This window comes from Mustelus asterias, chromosome 6 (genome assembly GCF_964213995.1).
Source record: "Mustelus asterias chromosome 6, sMusAst1.hap1.1, whole genome shotgun sequence".
Classification (NCBI taxonomy): domain Eukaryota; kingdom Metazoa; phylum Chordata; class Chondrichthyes; order Carcharhiniformes; family Triakidae; genus Mustelus; species Mustelus asterias.
The window spans coordinates 61,187,457-61,202,850 of record NC_135806.1 but is presented as its reverse complement, the minus strand read 5'-3'; the positions used below and the strand labels follow the sequence as shown (position 1 = coordinate 61,202,850).

Sequence of the window (15,394 nt, the reverse complement as noted above, 5' to 3'; positions counted from 1 at the left end):
GTGTGGGGATAGCCTTGGCGAGATGTTCGGCTTCATCAATGACATGTTGAAGGCTCCGGAGGAGATGTCGTAGCTTCTCTGCTCCAGGGAAGTACTGGACCATGAAGGGTACTCTGTCCGCCGTGTCCCGTGTTTGTCTTCTGAGGAGGTCGGTGCGGTTTTTCGCTGTGGCGTGTCGGAACTGTCGATCAATGAGTTGAGCGCCATATCCTGTTCTTATGAGGGCATCTTTCAGCGTCTGGAGGTGTCTGTTGCGATCCTCCTCATCTGAGCAGATTCTGCTCAGATGAGGAGGATCGCAACAGACACCTCCAGACGCTGAAAGATGCCCTCATAAGAACAGGATATGGCGCTCGACTCGTCGAGCGACAGTTCCGACGCGCCACAGCGAAAAACCGCGCAGACCTCCTCAGAAGACAAACACAGGACACGGCGGACAGAGTACCCTTCGTCGTCCAGTACTTCCCCGGAGCGGAGAGGCTACGACATCTTCTCCGGAGCCTTCAACATGTCATTGAAGACGAACATCTCGCCAAGACCATCCCCACACCCCCACTCCTTGTCTTCAAACAACCACACGACCACAAACAGACCATTGTCTGCAGCAAACTACCCAGCCTTCTGGAGAACAGTGACCACGACACCACACAACCCTGCCACAGCAACCTCTGCAAGACATGCCGGATCATCGACACGGATGCCATCATCTCGCGTGAGAACACCATCCATCAGGTACACGGTACCTACTCTTGCAACTCGGCCAACGTTGTCTACCTGATATGCTGCAGGAAAGGATGTCCCGAGGCATGGTACATTGGGGAGACCATGCAGACACTACGACAACGGATGAATGAACGCCGCTCGACAATCACCAGACAAGAGTGTTCTCTTCCTGTTGGGGAACACTTCAGCGGTCACAGGCATTCGGCCTCTGTTCTTCGGGTAAGCATTCTCCAAGGCAGCCTTCACGACACATGACAACGCAGAATCACTGAGCAGAGACTGATAGCCAAGTTCCGCACACATGAGGATGGCCTCAACCAGGATCTTGGGTTCATGTCACACTATCTGTAACCCCCATTGTCCCGGCAGGAGGCAATACACATCTCTTTAACCTCTGCTTAACCCTCTCTCCACTCACATTGTCTGTACCTTTAAGACTTGATTACCTGTAAAGACTCGCATTCTAACCATTATTTTGTAAATTGAGTTTGTGTCTTTATATGCCCTGTTTGTGAACAGAACACTTACCTGACGAAGGAGCAGTGCTCCGAAAGCTGGTGGCTTTTGCTACCAAATAAACCTGTTGGACTTTAACCTGGTGTTGTGAGACTTTTTACTGTGTTTACCCCAGTCCAACGCCGGCATCTCCACGTCATAGTAGTGAATACAGTCAGAAATGTGGCAGAATGGAGAGAGTGCAGAAAGAAATTGATAAGTGAGATGAGAGTATAAGAAAAGATCAGTTGGTAACAAAAAGGAATCCAAATTTTTTATTGGATTGGGTTAAAAAAATAGAAGGTGCTAAATAATATTTGATTTATTATTGTCACATGTAATAGTATACAGTGAAAAGTATCGTTTCTCGTGCTATTCAGATAAAGCATACCGTTCATAGAGAAGTAATGAGATAGTGCAGAATGTAGTGTTACAGTCATAGCCAGGGTGCAGAGAAAGATCAACTTAATGGTAAGAGATTGAATTAAAGTGTTGTTAGAGAGTTTAAAAGAGTTAGAATTAAGTTTTAGAAGCATATAACGAGAAAAAAAGATATAATTAGAAGGTATGCTGGGCGCTATCTTGATGATGCAAAAATAAGTTGACATAACTCAAATTTAACATGTTACTTAGTCCAGATAGATGGAATCCATTCCAAGTTGCTCAGAGAGGCTAGGGCGTAGAAAGCAAAATCTCTAATATATAATATTCCTATCTCAATCTTGTAGATGGTATAGAAGAGGTCCCAGGGATGAGGGAATTATGCTGGTGGATTACAGAAGTTGAGATTGCCATCGCCATCAGAGAAGGCCATGGTAAAAACTGATGAATGTATTCAAAATTGAGGTATTTTGATGGAACAAATATGCTGTTTTCTCCAGCAAGCGAGTCGATAACCAAAAGTCACTGATTTAAAACAATTGGCAAAAGAGGGAAAATGGGAGATTTTTCACTAAGGGTTATTAAGATCTGGAATGTAGTACCTGAAAGGGTGGTGAAATTATCAAAAGACAATTAGATATGTAAGCGAAGAAAGCTAGTCAGCAGGATTTTGCAGAATATGGAGCTAAATTGGTTAGTTCTTTCCCAGAGCCAGCACAGGCATAACAGGCTGAATAGCTGTCTCATGCTCTGTAAAGTGGCATTAATGTGAAGTTTACCATGACAATTCTTTGTCTGCGATGATAAGGTGTTGGGGAAGCAAGCTCTTTCCCTGTATCTAGAAAGATAGATCTGTTCAAAAAAATTGATATTCATAGAGCACAAAATCTGCAACAGTAATCTGTCTTCTCATGTGTACTTTTAAAACAATGCATCCTAATTTTTCAAAACCTTACCTGAATAAATATTCAGCTTTACTTCATATGATTTTGCACAGAAATTGCTGAAAGAAAAATATTCCTCAGATCAGCTAATAATGTTGCAGATGCAAAGCATCAGGACCAGATGGTATCCTTGGAGAGCTTTACAGGTTTAGATGTGGTGCTTTTGCTGAGCACCGAGGCAAGGTGCTTTTCATAGTCTGTCGGAAGCAGGTCCCACTGCCACAGGACTGAAAACAAAGGCGTGAGAGTCAGGCTGCAGTAACTCTCAGGGCACCTTGCTTCAATTCATACCTGACCAGATTCTGATTGGGATTATTTTTTGATTATGAGCTCCTGAACATAGTGGATGAGAAGCTTCTACAATCACAGTTTTAGGTCTGGCTGAGGGACCATGCACTTTGCTTGCCACTTTGAGCAGAAGGTCAAGGAGCAAATGAGAACCAATAAATGCCATTTGTTGACTTGATCAAAGCTTTGGATTTCATCAGTTAGCCTGGACTTTGGAGACATAGAGAAATTTGGTTATCTGACAAAGTGCTTGTCTATTCTGAAACAGTTCCAGTGATAGTATATTGATGGTCCTGCAAACTATTCCCTATTTGCAATGGTGTGATCTAAGGCAAGTGAGTGCACGCCCTCTACCCTGTAAACCTCAGACGAACCTGTATCAGAGGTCACCATTGCAGAGCAGCCTTCTCAAAGGTCAACCCATGGAAAGCGACCGGCCCGGATGGGGTACCTGGACAAGCATTCAGATCCTGCAGAGACCAGCTGGCGGGGGTATTCGCAGACATCGTCAATCTCTCTTTACAACAACAATCTGAGGTCCCTATCTGCTTCAAGAAGATGACCATCCTCAATACCAAAGAAAAGCCAGGTAGCACGTCTTAATGACTATCGTCTGGTGGCTCTGACGTCCATCATCATGAAGTGCCTCGAAAGGTTAGTCATGGCACAAATCAGTTCTGGCCTCCCAGATTGCCTGGATCTACTACAGTTTGCCTATTGCCGCAACAGGTCCACAGCAGACGCCATCTCCCTGGCCCTGCACTCAACCCTGGAACACCTAGATAACAAAGACACCAATGTCAGACTCCTATTTGCTGACTACAATTCAGCCTTCAACACCATTATTCCTACGAACCTCATCTCCAAACTCCGTGACCTGGGGCTCGGTTCCTCCCTCTGCGACTGGATCCTGAACTTCCTAACCCACGGACCACAATCAGTAAGGATAGGCAACAACACCTCCTCCATGATCATCCTCAACACTGGTGCCCCACAAGGCTCTGTCCTCAGCCCCTTACTGTACCCCCTATGACTGTGTGGCCAAATTCCCCACCAACTTGATTTTCAGGTTTGCCGATGACACCACCATAGTGGGGCGGATCTCAAACAATGATGATACAGAGCATAGGAAAGAGAGAACTGGTGCGACGACAATAATCTCTCCCTCAATGTCAACAAAATGAAGGAGATAGTCATCGACTTCAGGAAGCGTAATGGAGGACATGCCCCTATCTACATCAATGGGGACGAAGTAGAAATGGTCAAGTGTTTCAGGTTTTTAGGTATCCAGATCAACAACCTGTCCTGGTCCCTCCATACTGATGCTACCATTAAGAAATTCCACCAACGCCTCTACTTTCTCAGAAGACTCAGGAAATTTGACATGCCCACTACGACTCTCTCCAACTTTTACAGATGCACTATAGAAAGCATTCATTATGGTTGTATCATAATTTGGTATGGCTCCTGCTCTGACAAAGACCGCAAGAAATTACAAAGGATCGTGAACGAAGCCTAGTCCATCATTCAAACCAGCCTCCCACCCATTGACACTGTCTACACTTCCCGCTGCCTCAGAAAAGCAGCCAGCATAATTAAGGATCCCACGCACCCCGGACATACTTTCTCCCACCCTCTCCCGTCAGGAAAAAGATACAAAAGCCTGAGGACGCGTATCAACCGACTCAAGAACAGCTTCTTCCCGGCTGCCATCAGACTTTTGAATGGACCAACCTTGCATTAAGTTGACTTTTCTCTCACACTAGCTATGACTATAACATTACATTCTGCACTCTCTCCTTTCCTTCTCTATGAACGGTATGCTTTGCCTGTATAGCATGCAAGAAACAATACTTTTCACTGTATGCTAATAAATGTGACATCAAATCAAAGCACTGACTCCTGCTCTGCTCCCTTTAATGAAACTTCCTGTAACTTTAGGCAGATGATGGGCTGTGAATCTGCTCAGACAACACTGAGCATTCATTGATTTTTTTTGTATAATACCTTCGTATGCTGATGACCACATCCTTTTAGTTTTTGAAGAGGACCTTCAGTTGTTAATGGATAGACATGTGACTTCCACAACTATCCATGTGCTTCAGTGTCTGTAGGAGATGACGTTTTTGCAACAACCAACTTCTGGGAAGTTGCATGTTAGTTCTCTGATGACTGTTGCTGAAACTGAATGAATTATGATCAAGTTCACCTATCTTGGAAGTGTACTCCATAATCGTGCAAGGAAGAGATGGCTTAAAAATGAAGAACCAACTGAGCCTTTGATTTGTTTTATTATTGTCACATGTATTAAAATACAGTGAAAAGTATTGTTCTTGCATGCTATACAGACAAAGCATACCATTCATAGAGAAGGAAACGAGAGAGTGCAGAATGTAGTGTTCCAGTCATAGCTAGGGTGTAGAGAAAGATCAACTTAATGCAAGGTAAGTCCATTCAAAGTCTGACAGCAGCAGGGAAGAAGCTGTTCTTGAGTTGGTTGGTACGTGACCGTAGACTTTTGTATCTTTTTCCCGAAGGAAGAAGGTGGAAGAGAGAGTGTCCAAGGTGCGTGGGGGCCTTAATTATGCTGGTTGCTTTGTCGAGGCAGCAGGAAGTGTAGACAGTGTCAATGGATAGGAGGCTGCTTTGCATGATGAATTGGACTACATTCACGACCTTTTGTAGTTCCTTGTGGTCTTGGGCAGAGCAGGAGCCATACCAAACTGTGATACAACCAGAAAGAATGCTTTCTATGGTGCATCTATAAAGGTTGGTGAGAGCTGACATGCCAAATTTCCTTAGTCTTCTGAGAAAGTAGAGGCATTGGTGGGCTTTCTTAACTATAGTATCGGCATGACTGTTGGTGATCAGGACCCCTAAAAACTTGAAGCTCTTGACCCTTTCTACATCATCCCTGTTGATGTAGACAGGGGCATGTTCTCCACTACACTTCCTGAAGTCAATGACAATCTCCTTCATTTTGTTGACATTGAGGGAGAGATTATTGTTGCTGCACCAGTTCACCAGATTCTCTATCTCATTCCTGTACTCTGTCTCACCATTGTTTGAGATCTGACCCACTGCGGTGGTATTTGATAGACTGTCCAAACTTATTTAGATTCTGGACATATTGTGATTGCCACTAACCTGAAGACTTGTAGGGCAGTTGTCCTTAAAGTTCTTGCATGGTTACAAAAAATGGAAAATCTACAGAAAGTGCTCTCAATAATTGAAAATGATTCACCCAAGACACATTTTCAAGTTCCTTAGTGATCCTGCAACCTTTTACATACAGCAAAGGATTGGAGCATGCTGACAACATCAACGTTGAATCTTTGATTATCAATGAGCTGGAAATGTTAGGATGGCTAATGCACGGTTACTGAAGCAGATGCCTTATGGAAAACTGACAGATGGTCGAAGGAAGTAGGATTGACAATGCTGTAAAGACACTGAAAGTTCATCTCAAGCAATGCAGTATAGCTATTAACTCTTGAAAAATCCTGGTCAGCAGCAGATGACTGTGCCTTGATGAAGTGAGAGCAGCTACATTTGAGGGATCAACAGAGAATCAAGGAATGTGATTTATTTAAGGCTTGTGCTAGCTGGTGTTAGGTTGCTTTGATAATGCAACCTATCTTCTATGAACTTATGTTCACAGTTGGTTAAGCACCATCATCCTTGAGTATGAGGGATGCACCACACTGTAGCACTCATGTTTTGGGAGTTTAAACACTTACTGATGGTGAACTGAACACTTTAGAATTTGTGCAATTTCAGTTTAACGTTGAGGATTTCTTCAGATGTTTCTGAACTGCTGTCTTGACCTTCTGTTAACTGTAACACTAGTCAGAAATGCCTGATGAAAGATTACCTAAAAATTCTGTTCTGTAATTTAATTGTTCTGTAAAGTGCACATTTATTTTTTGATTTGTTTGAAATGGCTGGTTTAGCAATGGAAGCTTTTACCTTTTTTCACTGTAGGCCTTGATCAGCGATTGAATTTGGATGTGCAGAGAAGAGCATTTACCTTAGCGCAGCTGTACTAAACGAGACCCAATTTACAATGCATATTTAAAATAAACTGCTTATGGTTGTGATTTGAATAGGCATAAAACTGTAATAGTGATGTGATGTAAAAATTTATGCAGCTGGTTGTAGTGTTTGCTGCTAGAACACATATCCTTTACTGATGGATTATGTTACGTTGCCCAGTCAAGGGATTCAAATTTCTGGTTGTGCTGATTTGCAGTTTATCATGGCATAAGTATACAACACAATATCCAAATGGTCAATTTATGTTGACAACTTCAGTGCAATATTGAGGGTTTGCTGCATTTTTTTTGGAGATGTCATTTTAAGTTGTTAAACTGAAGTCCCAATTTCTGGTGGATATAAAGTACAATGCATACCACAGCATGTCTTTCAAAGAACAGCAGCAAGTCCTTCTTGTAACCTGGTCAACATCATCCCTAAACCACCATTAGCACAGATCACTAGTCATTTGCTTTGTTTGCTGCTGGAAAGACTTTGCTGCGTGCAATTGGTTGCTGTTTTCTTAAAGTAACTGTATTGACTGAATGTTTAAGGAGTTCTGAAGATGTAAAGGGCAAATCATCTCCTTTTGCTGTTGTAAACAGGCTATTTGGTTAACTTGGAAGAACCTTGGTTGAAGTATAACTTTTAGGCTGTTCCACAAGGCCATGCCAAGAATTTGGTGTCAAGCGATGATGCTGCTTCTATTTGTGACCTGGTTAGGTGCATATAAGGAAGCCTAAGGCTAAATAAATCCATGTTCCTATCACTTTGCTCATATTTCAAGTGCGAACACCAATAGATGGTGTTCCTCCTTTTAGCCACTCTTTAAAATCCATCTCTTTGCCCAAACTTTGTGTCAACTGACCTGATACCTCCTTTTGTGGCTTGGTGTCATACTCTTTTTTTTAATATATAATGCTCCTGTGAAGCATTTTGGCACATTAATGTAACATAAAACTTATATGAAACACATTGTATAAATATGCATTGCTGGTTCATCCGACAGTGCGATTAAAAAAACACCCTTTATGGATTTCTAGGTACATATGTTTAAACACTGAGTGAAAATATTAGCATCGATATATACTGAGTTGCATGAATTTTGTGGAGCAGATTGCCAAGACTTGGAGTGGTGGTGCAAGTAGTCCACGTTCTATGATTTGGACACCCTGATGGGCAATGTGCATATTAATGACAATATTTTGGAAGCGGTGAAAGTGGAAAAGTTTTAAAAGTTTAATAAAGATGCAGAATAATTAAAACAAAAGCAAAACGCTGTGCATGCTGGAAATCAGAAATTAAAACAAAAAATGCTGTGTATACTTGATGGGCCTGGCAGAATCTGTAGAGCAAGAAATAGGAACATACAGAGGTATGTTTAAAAGATACTCAAATAAAAAAACAACCTGGAAAATGTGTAGCTTTAGGCGCAAACAGAATTTGTAAGCAAAAATTATTTCAGAAACGAAAGGTAACCAGAGTTGAAACTATACGAAAGAAATCAAGGTTAAGCACAAGAAAGGTAATATACCAAATAATTACTGCATGTGCTAGTGTCAAAGTCAACTGCATGATTTTGGCCTAATAATTTCAGATACAGGTATTAAACTTGTGATTGTTAATTACGTATTGGTAATTATAGCTCAAGAAATGGATCAAGGAAGTGTGGAATTCAAGGTGCATGGGGAACCTTTAGATGTTTAACTCTGCCAGTTCTAATGGCAATCCCCCAGCCAATTGTCAAGACTAATGTGTATCACATGATCTATTACAATGACTTCAAGAGAGAATAACAACAATGCGGCTAAATTTAAAATGAAAATTGACGCATTTGCTGAGAAGATTAGTAATTGTGGCTCAGCAAGAGAGTTTAATGTTTCTGAGAAAAAGATTAGAGACCGGAGAAAAGATGCTGAACAATAAATGTGTCAGCAGAGGAAAACTGAGCAAGTGACCTCACCTGGGGCGGGGAGGGGGGAGTGGCCGAATGGGTTAACTAGCTTCAGTAAAATAGTTGTATCATCTCTGCAGAGCCATCGGGTTCTGCGCCCTCAGAGAAGCAAAGAAAGATGGTTTTCCATAGTTAAAGGTCAGTGTCACTTGTTTTAAAGGTTCATGACAAAGCTCGATTCAGGACTCCTATCAGAAAAGAAAAATTTCATAGCATCTGCCACCTGAAATTGATGATAAAATCATCAATTTCCACTCTTTTGTCATAAGAAATAAAGAAAAGAATGTCTATCGATTGACCTAGATTGGAAAACTGGCTGAAATGCAGTCTCAACATCTCATCAAACAAGACCATTTCCAAGATTGGTGAAAAAAGCTGCCCTTGTTAACACAACTGGCCACAAGATGTGATTCACAGTGGTTCCATCTTGTACAGCAGATGGCACAAAATTAAAGCCAATGGTGATAATCAAACACATAACTGTCCCCAAAGAGAAATGTCGGAAAAGATGTTGTTGTCCATGTTTACGAGAAAAATGGTTGAAAGAAAAGAATCAAAGAAGTGTGGAATTTGAGATCGGGAGAACTATGGAAATCTGTAATATGAGACCAACCAGTGTAGTCATGGTAGATATTCCTGGCAGTCTTACAACAGGAATATTTGTTGTAAGTGTGTATAAATGAACCTCCAAGTGCAGTATCTGAACAATTGGATTTTGTAAGTTAAAAACAAAATTCACTAAAGGTGGAAATATGTAAGCACTCACACTAGTAACATTGGGTCAGTGATGTGTGGAATGAACCAGATCCCATTATTGTGAAAAAATTATTTCATGTGGAATGTTAAATGATGGTACCAAGGATAATTAATTGTGGAATGACGATGCCATAGTTACCAATACGAACAATTGGTAACTATAGCATTTGTGGGGTGGCACAGTGATTAGCACTGCTGCCTCACAGTGCCAGGGACCCGGGTTCGATTCCCGGCTTGGGTCACTGCCTGTGTGGAGTTCGCACATTCTCCCTGTGTCGGCGTGGGTTTCCTCCGGGTGCTCCAGTTTCCTCCTGCAATCTGAAAGACATGCTGGTTAGGTGCATTGACCCGAGCAGGCGCCAGAGTATGGCAACTAGGGAAATTTCACAGTAATTTCATTGCAGTGTTAATGTAACCCTACTTGTGACTAATAAATAAATTTTACTTTAAGATGAGAAAGATCCACATGATGTTTTCCAATCAGGCTGCTGGGCAAAGTTTTCTGTGATTTAGGCGGTGATCATAATGATTTTGAAGGATTTCAAAACAAAGTTTTGTCATTAATTTGTTATGGTATATATTTGCATTATGGTGAATGAAATGTACTTCATTTGTAATGTTATAAAATAAATGTTAGAGGATCAGTGTGAATCCTTTGGTGTTGGTTTTTACTCTTTCCATTTTGGTACTTTTTTTGGGCCCAAATCAAGCACGAGGTGTTCTTCTCTCAAAAACATTAGCCCTGTAAATGTTGACCCCATGACATTTGCTTAAAAATTGGTTTTAAAATGTTGACACTTCTTGCATATGTACTCTTTCCTGTCACTCCCTTCCTATCCCATATACAGCATAATATATTTTTTCTTTAAATTCGTTTTGCTGCCTTTTTTCTTCACTCTTGCTCTGTTCCTCTCTTTATTTCACCAACTTTTGATTTTTTTGCTATATCTTCTTTGCTGCACTTTTTGTATTTTATTTTAACAATCTCTCTTGCTTTCTTTTTTCTTGCATCCTGTTCTCCTCCCATGTTTTGTTTTGTTCACATTCCCCCCCTCGTCCTCTTATTCCCAGTGCCTTTTGGCAGTCCACTTCACTTTCCCGGTGTCCCCACATGTTTAGCACACCAAATTTGAGTTTTACGTACTTTTAAGTCTTTTGCTGAGACTGACTGAAGTGGCATGCAAAGCTTTGTTTTTTTAATTGATTACATTAATTTTCACCCTGAAACTTGTGTCTGAAGAGGAACCCAGAGAATGCAGATCAGAATTGAGTAGAGGCTGACGAGAGCAAGACTGGGATTTGGGAAATGTTGGTTGACAGGGTTAGAATTAGAGCAAATGATCAGAACTCAATTACATTATCACTTGGCACCAACGGGCAGTTACACCGCATAAACTGGGCAAACATTCATTAACTAGGCTCTTATTGTGTAGGATGTGTCAGGAAAGGAGAATGTTGGAATGATTCTTCTTTTCATAAAACATCTTGGAAAAGTTCTTGTTAAGCAGGAGCCCTTAACCAAGTTGCACCCTTTTAAAGAAAACAAAATACACCCATCTCTTTTGACACTACGGGGGCGATTCTCCCAGCCCCGCAGCGGGCCAAGACACATCAACAGAGGCTGTTTTGTGGGCTGGGCGCTATGCCTCTGCGCATCTCCCAGCTGACGATTTCCATAGTAATAGGTTCTGCGCTGGAAGTAGGTGCAGAGCATATTGACATGGAAATCTGGATTTTAATGTCATTAGCGGACCCAGGACTGAGTCCGCAGCGGGGTTTACAACTACTCCCCACTGCTGACCCTGCTGGAGGGAAGAGGGGCCACTTAGACCCCCCCCCCCCCCAAGGGTTTGGGAGGGGTGCCCCCTAAGTAGTGCCAGCCTGGCCCCCTGGCACTACCCAAGGGGCAAATTGGCATTGCCAAAGGGGAATCTTGTTACTGCCAACCAGACATCGGGCACAAAGGGAGCAGGGCCTATTGGGAGACGGGCCTATTGGGGGTTCGATCAGTGAGGGTGGCGGGTCCCACTGCCACTCTGCATTCGGGATCGCCGGCAGAGGGAGGGAGGATGGCAGTCGGGGCTGGCCATCCAGGTTGGGGGGGTGTCAGGACTGTCAGAGGGGGTTTGGGACTGTCTGGGTGGGTTGTGGTTGGGGGGGGAAGAGGTGGGAATTAGGAGATCGGGAATGACTGTTTGAGGGAGACGGGGAGATCAGGGCTGGCCATGTGGGGGGGTTGGGGGGATCAGGCTGGGTGGGGGGACACACATTGGGGCTTGTTCAGCCACGGTCCGGGAGGCCAGCAATCGGGGGATTAGAAGGCCAACAATAGTGGGTTGCGGAAGGCTGGCAGTGTGGGGCAACTGCGCATGTACTGATCTTCGTACTGACAGATCAGTGCATACACAGTGGCCCGCTCAGCACTATGCTGCCGGCCTCTCCAGTGGGAATGGGCTTCGCCCCCTGATTTTCAGTCAATCCTGCTAGGGCACTCTGATGCACAGAGTGCGGCGATTCATTCTGAAAATCATGTTTAAAAATAAAATCAGCAGGAGTTACTCCAGGTTTCATGCGAACTGGGGACTTACCATTTTTTGGGGGAATCTTGGCCCCCATATTTTCAAAATAATTTTAACAGTTGAAGACAATTATGGGAGGTAACTCATTATTCAGTTTGTGCTAATTTGTTAACTTTTTGTTGCAGGAGGGAAAATGTTCGATTGACAGTAGGATGGCAATCCACTTCTAATGCAGTTCACAAAAAGGTAAATTACTTCTTGTCATTACAACCCTTCATAACATGGTTTATGTTTTTTTTCTCCAGTTCTGCATAGAAATAATGGACCCGATTCTACCATTGCGTCGCGCCCGTTTTCAGGTGTGGAAACTTGGTAAAGTCAGGCGTGAGGCAATTAGCATGATCTGCGTCCGCGCAGATGCCCACTTTACCAAGGCCCGAAAATGGCCACAATCCAAACCGCGCCTGAAAAGGGTGCAACAGCGATTTAAATGTATTTGCATGCATTTAAATTGAATTAATGGGCTGCCCGCCCAACATTACCAGCATTTCCCCCTTTACCATCGTGTTCACGCATCCAGATTTGGCGTGAAACAGACATGCTCAGCAAAGGTCTGTTTCAGGCACTCCAGCTTCTGAAGAGGTAAGTTCAGAGCTTCCAACGGCTCTCTGACTCAGATGCGTGGTTGGGGGGGGTGGGTGCGGGGGTGGTGAAGGAAGGCAGGTCAAATCATTCTCTGGGGGGTGGGTTGGGAGCAGGGGAGGAGGAGGGAGGCCAGATCATTCGCTGGAGGGAGGAGGGAAGCCAGATCATGCGCTGGGAGGAGGGAGACCAGATTGCTCTCTGGTGGGGAGGAGGGAGGCCCGATCACACTCTGGTGGGGGGGGGGGGGAGAAGAGACAGGGGGTCTGCTGCCGTTCTACGGGCGATCGATCGGGGGGCCAAGGGGTCACGATCGGACTGGGTAGCGGGGGGGTGGGTGGATAAGGGGGACAGTTATGTTGTGGGGGTGGAGTGATGTCTATGGGGGCCATTGCTCCTGCTTTTCTCTCCTGGGCCGCTTTATCCGCTTTTTGCAGCCGGGAGTGATGTGACAGGGGCGTGTTTTTCAAACTTTCTTTCACCGCGCATGCGCAGTTCAAAGCTCCGGTTGGAGCTGCAGCATTTCAGGCGTGATAAGCCCCGCCCACAGTGCAATTCAGACCCGTGATTTTTTTTCAGGCTAAGTGCCTATGGGGGCCCCTGAGAACAGTTTTCCAAGTTGGATCTGAATTGCGCCCAGATTCAGCACTTATAATCAAAATGGTAAAATCGAGCCCAATATCTCACCTTTACTTATAACATAGAAAATGGCCCAAGGTGTTTCACTGAGGTTTGATCAAATAAAAGTGGGTGCCAGGTCAAATACAGGTATATTCACTTTGGTAACCTAAAGCTTGATCAAAGAGGTGAGTTTTAAGGAGGAGAATGACGGGTGTGAGTGATTTATGAAGTGAGTTTCACAGGTTGAGTTCCATGCAGCTGAAAGCACAGACACTTTGATATTCCTCTGTGGGACATGAGGAGAGTGTATTTGGGAAATGGAGATGCAGGTGTAGCCAGAGGAACAAAGTAATTGCTGTGGCTAGGGGTTTGTTTACTGGAGGAGATGATAGCTGGGGACTTATCCATGGATGGATTTAAATAGGAGGAAAGGATTTGAATTTGCAGTGTTAGGAGAGTTTGTGCTAGTGTTGGTCTGTGAGAACGGGATGATAGTGTATAAGGGTGTTCCAGCATACTTCATATTGGCTCTGACATCATGATCGTAGTGTTGATGTCCTGCACTCCAGAACTAGTTATCCTCCTAGCCAAGCTGTCTTGATATGGCTGCAATACTGTCATCTGCCTGAAGGATGTATCTGGTCAATTTCCACATATCCACAAGATCTCAATCCTAACCTGGATGAGGTATTCATCCTATCAGCCTCCTCTCATGCATCATTAAAGTGGACGGCCTCATCAATAATAAATGCAAGTGGCTCTACTCACCAATAACCTGTTCAAAGATGCTTTCTCTTTTTTATAAGTCAAGAGTTAGGTTGCTCACTGAGTCTGTAGTATTCACCTTAATTCATAACTCCAACAATCATAATATACCGAGACCAGCCTACAGCAAGATATACCACCCAGACTTTGGCTGAAAAATGAGAGGTAACATTTATGCTATTTGTTGTCGGGCACTGACCATCTTAAAGAAAGGGGGGGGGTGCCTCTGAAATGGGTTATTCTGCAACAAATAATTCACTGTTTAATATCTCAAAATTCAACCATGTATAAATAATTAAGGATGGCAATAAATGCTGTCTTGCCAGTGTTTACTGCATCCGGAGAGGCAAAAAATGGTCCTGCAATAAACATTCATCAGATTGGAAACAGAAAATGCTGGAAAATCTCAGCAGGTCAGGCGCTACTATGGAGAGAGAAACAGAGTTAACTTTTCAAGTCAATGATGTATAAGAACTGGGAAAAGTTAGAAATACAATAAAACTTAAGCAGGTGAGATTGGAGTGGGTGGGGAAAAAAAACCAGAAGGGAAAGTCTGTGATCGGATGGAAGACAGGAGACATTAAATGACAAAGTTGGTGAGGCAGAGGGGCAAAGGGAGTAATATTGAGACAAGTTAATAAACAAAATGTTTCTAGAGAAGATATGAATGGCAGAACAGCTGCTTTCTGCAAACAAAAACAGATTTCCAGCATCTGTGGTGCTTTGCTTTTGTATTCATAAAACTGGGTTTATTTATAATGCTATCATGTGTTTAGATAGCAGTCATAACCCAAACAAGCTTTTTTTATAGTTGTGTAATCGTTGAAGCCCAAGATTGATTGTCTATTTAAAATCTCTTACATGAATACTTGGAATAAGCACATTAAACCCATTAAGGTATGTCACAAGATATCCTGCATGTTCCTCCACCATACTGAAAGCTACGGTTTACACATAGCTGATGAGAAAACTGACATTTGGGGCTGGGGAAGGCATCATCTAGTTGTTGAGAACAAATTCTTATTTTCAAGGTTTGGTATCTACCATGATTGGTTTTGAAAGGAAAAAACGTGCTTGATGTGATAAATGTTGCAAAAAATACATTAAGGCAATGGAAGGAGCAATTGAACATATATGGTGAAACCTGCCAGCATCAGAAAGTATCAGTCATGCAGTAATTAATGCCAATCTTACGTACTCCACCTCAACCTGTGATACTGGCATTGATGTCAGTGATCTTGTAGTGCCTTTGAGTGAAGCTTCATTTGTAC

The 15,394-nt window shown here is 43.0% G+C and overlaps 1 protein-coding gene across 3 annotated transcripts in view; it reads left to right on the top strand.

Annotated features, from left to right (window-relative positions):
* Positions 1 to 15,394, top strand: part of LOC144494886 (spindle assembly abnormal protein 6 homolog) — a 69,139-nt gene that overhangs the window by 15,917 nt on the left and 37,828 nt on the right. For all 3 annotated transcript variants that reach the window (XM_078214397.1, XM_078214395.1, XM_078214396.1), the window contains exon 2: positions 12,281 to 12,341. In XM_078214397.1, the coding sequence (XP_078070523.1) occupies positions 12,281 to 12,341 (61 nt within the window). The remainder of the gene's footprint in view (positions 1 to 12,280; positions 12,342 to 15,394) is intronic.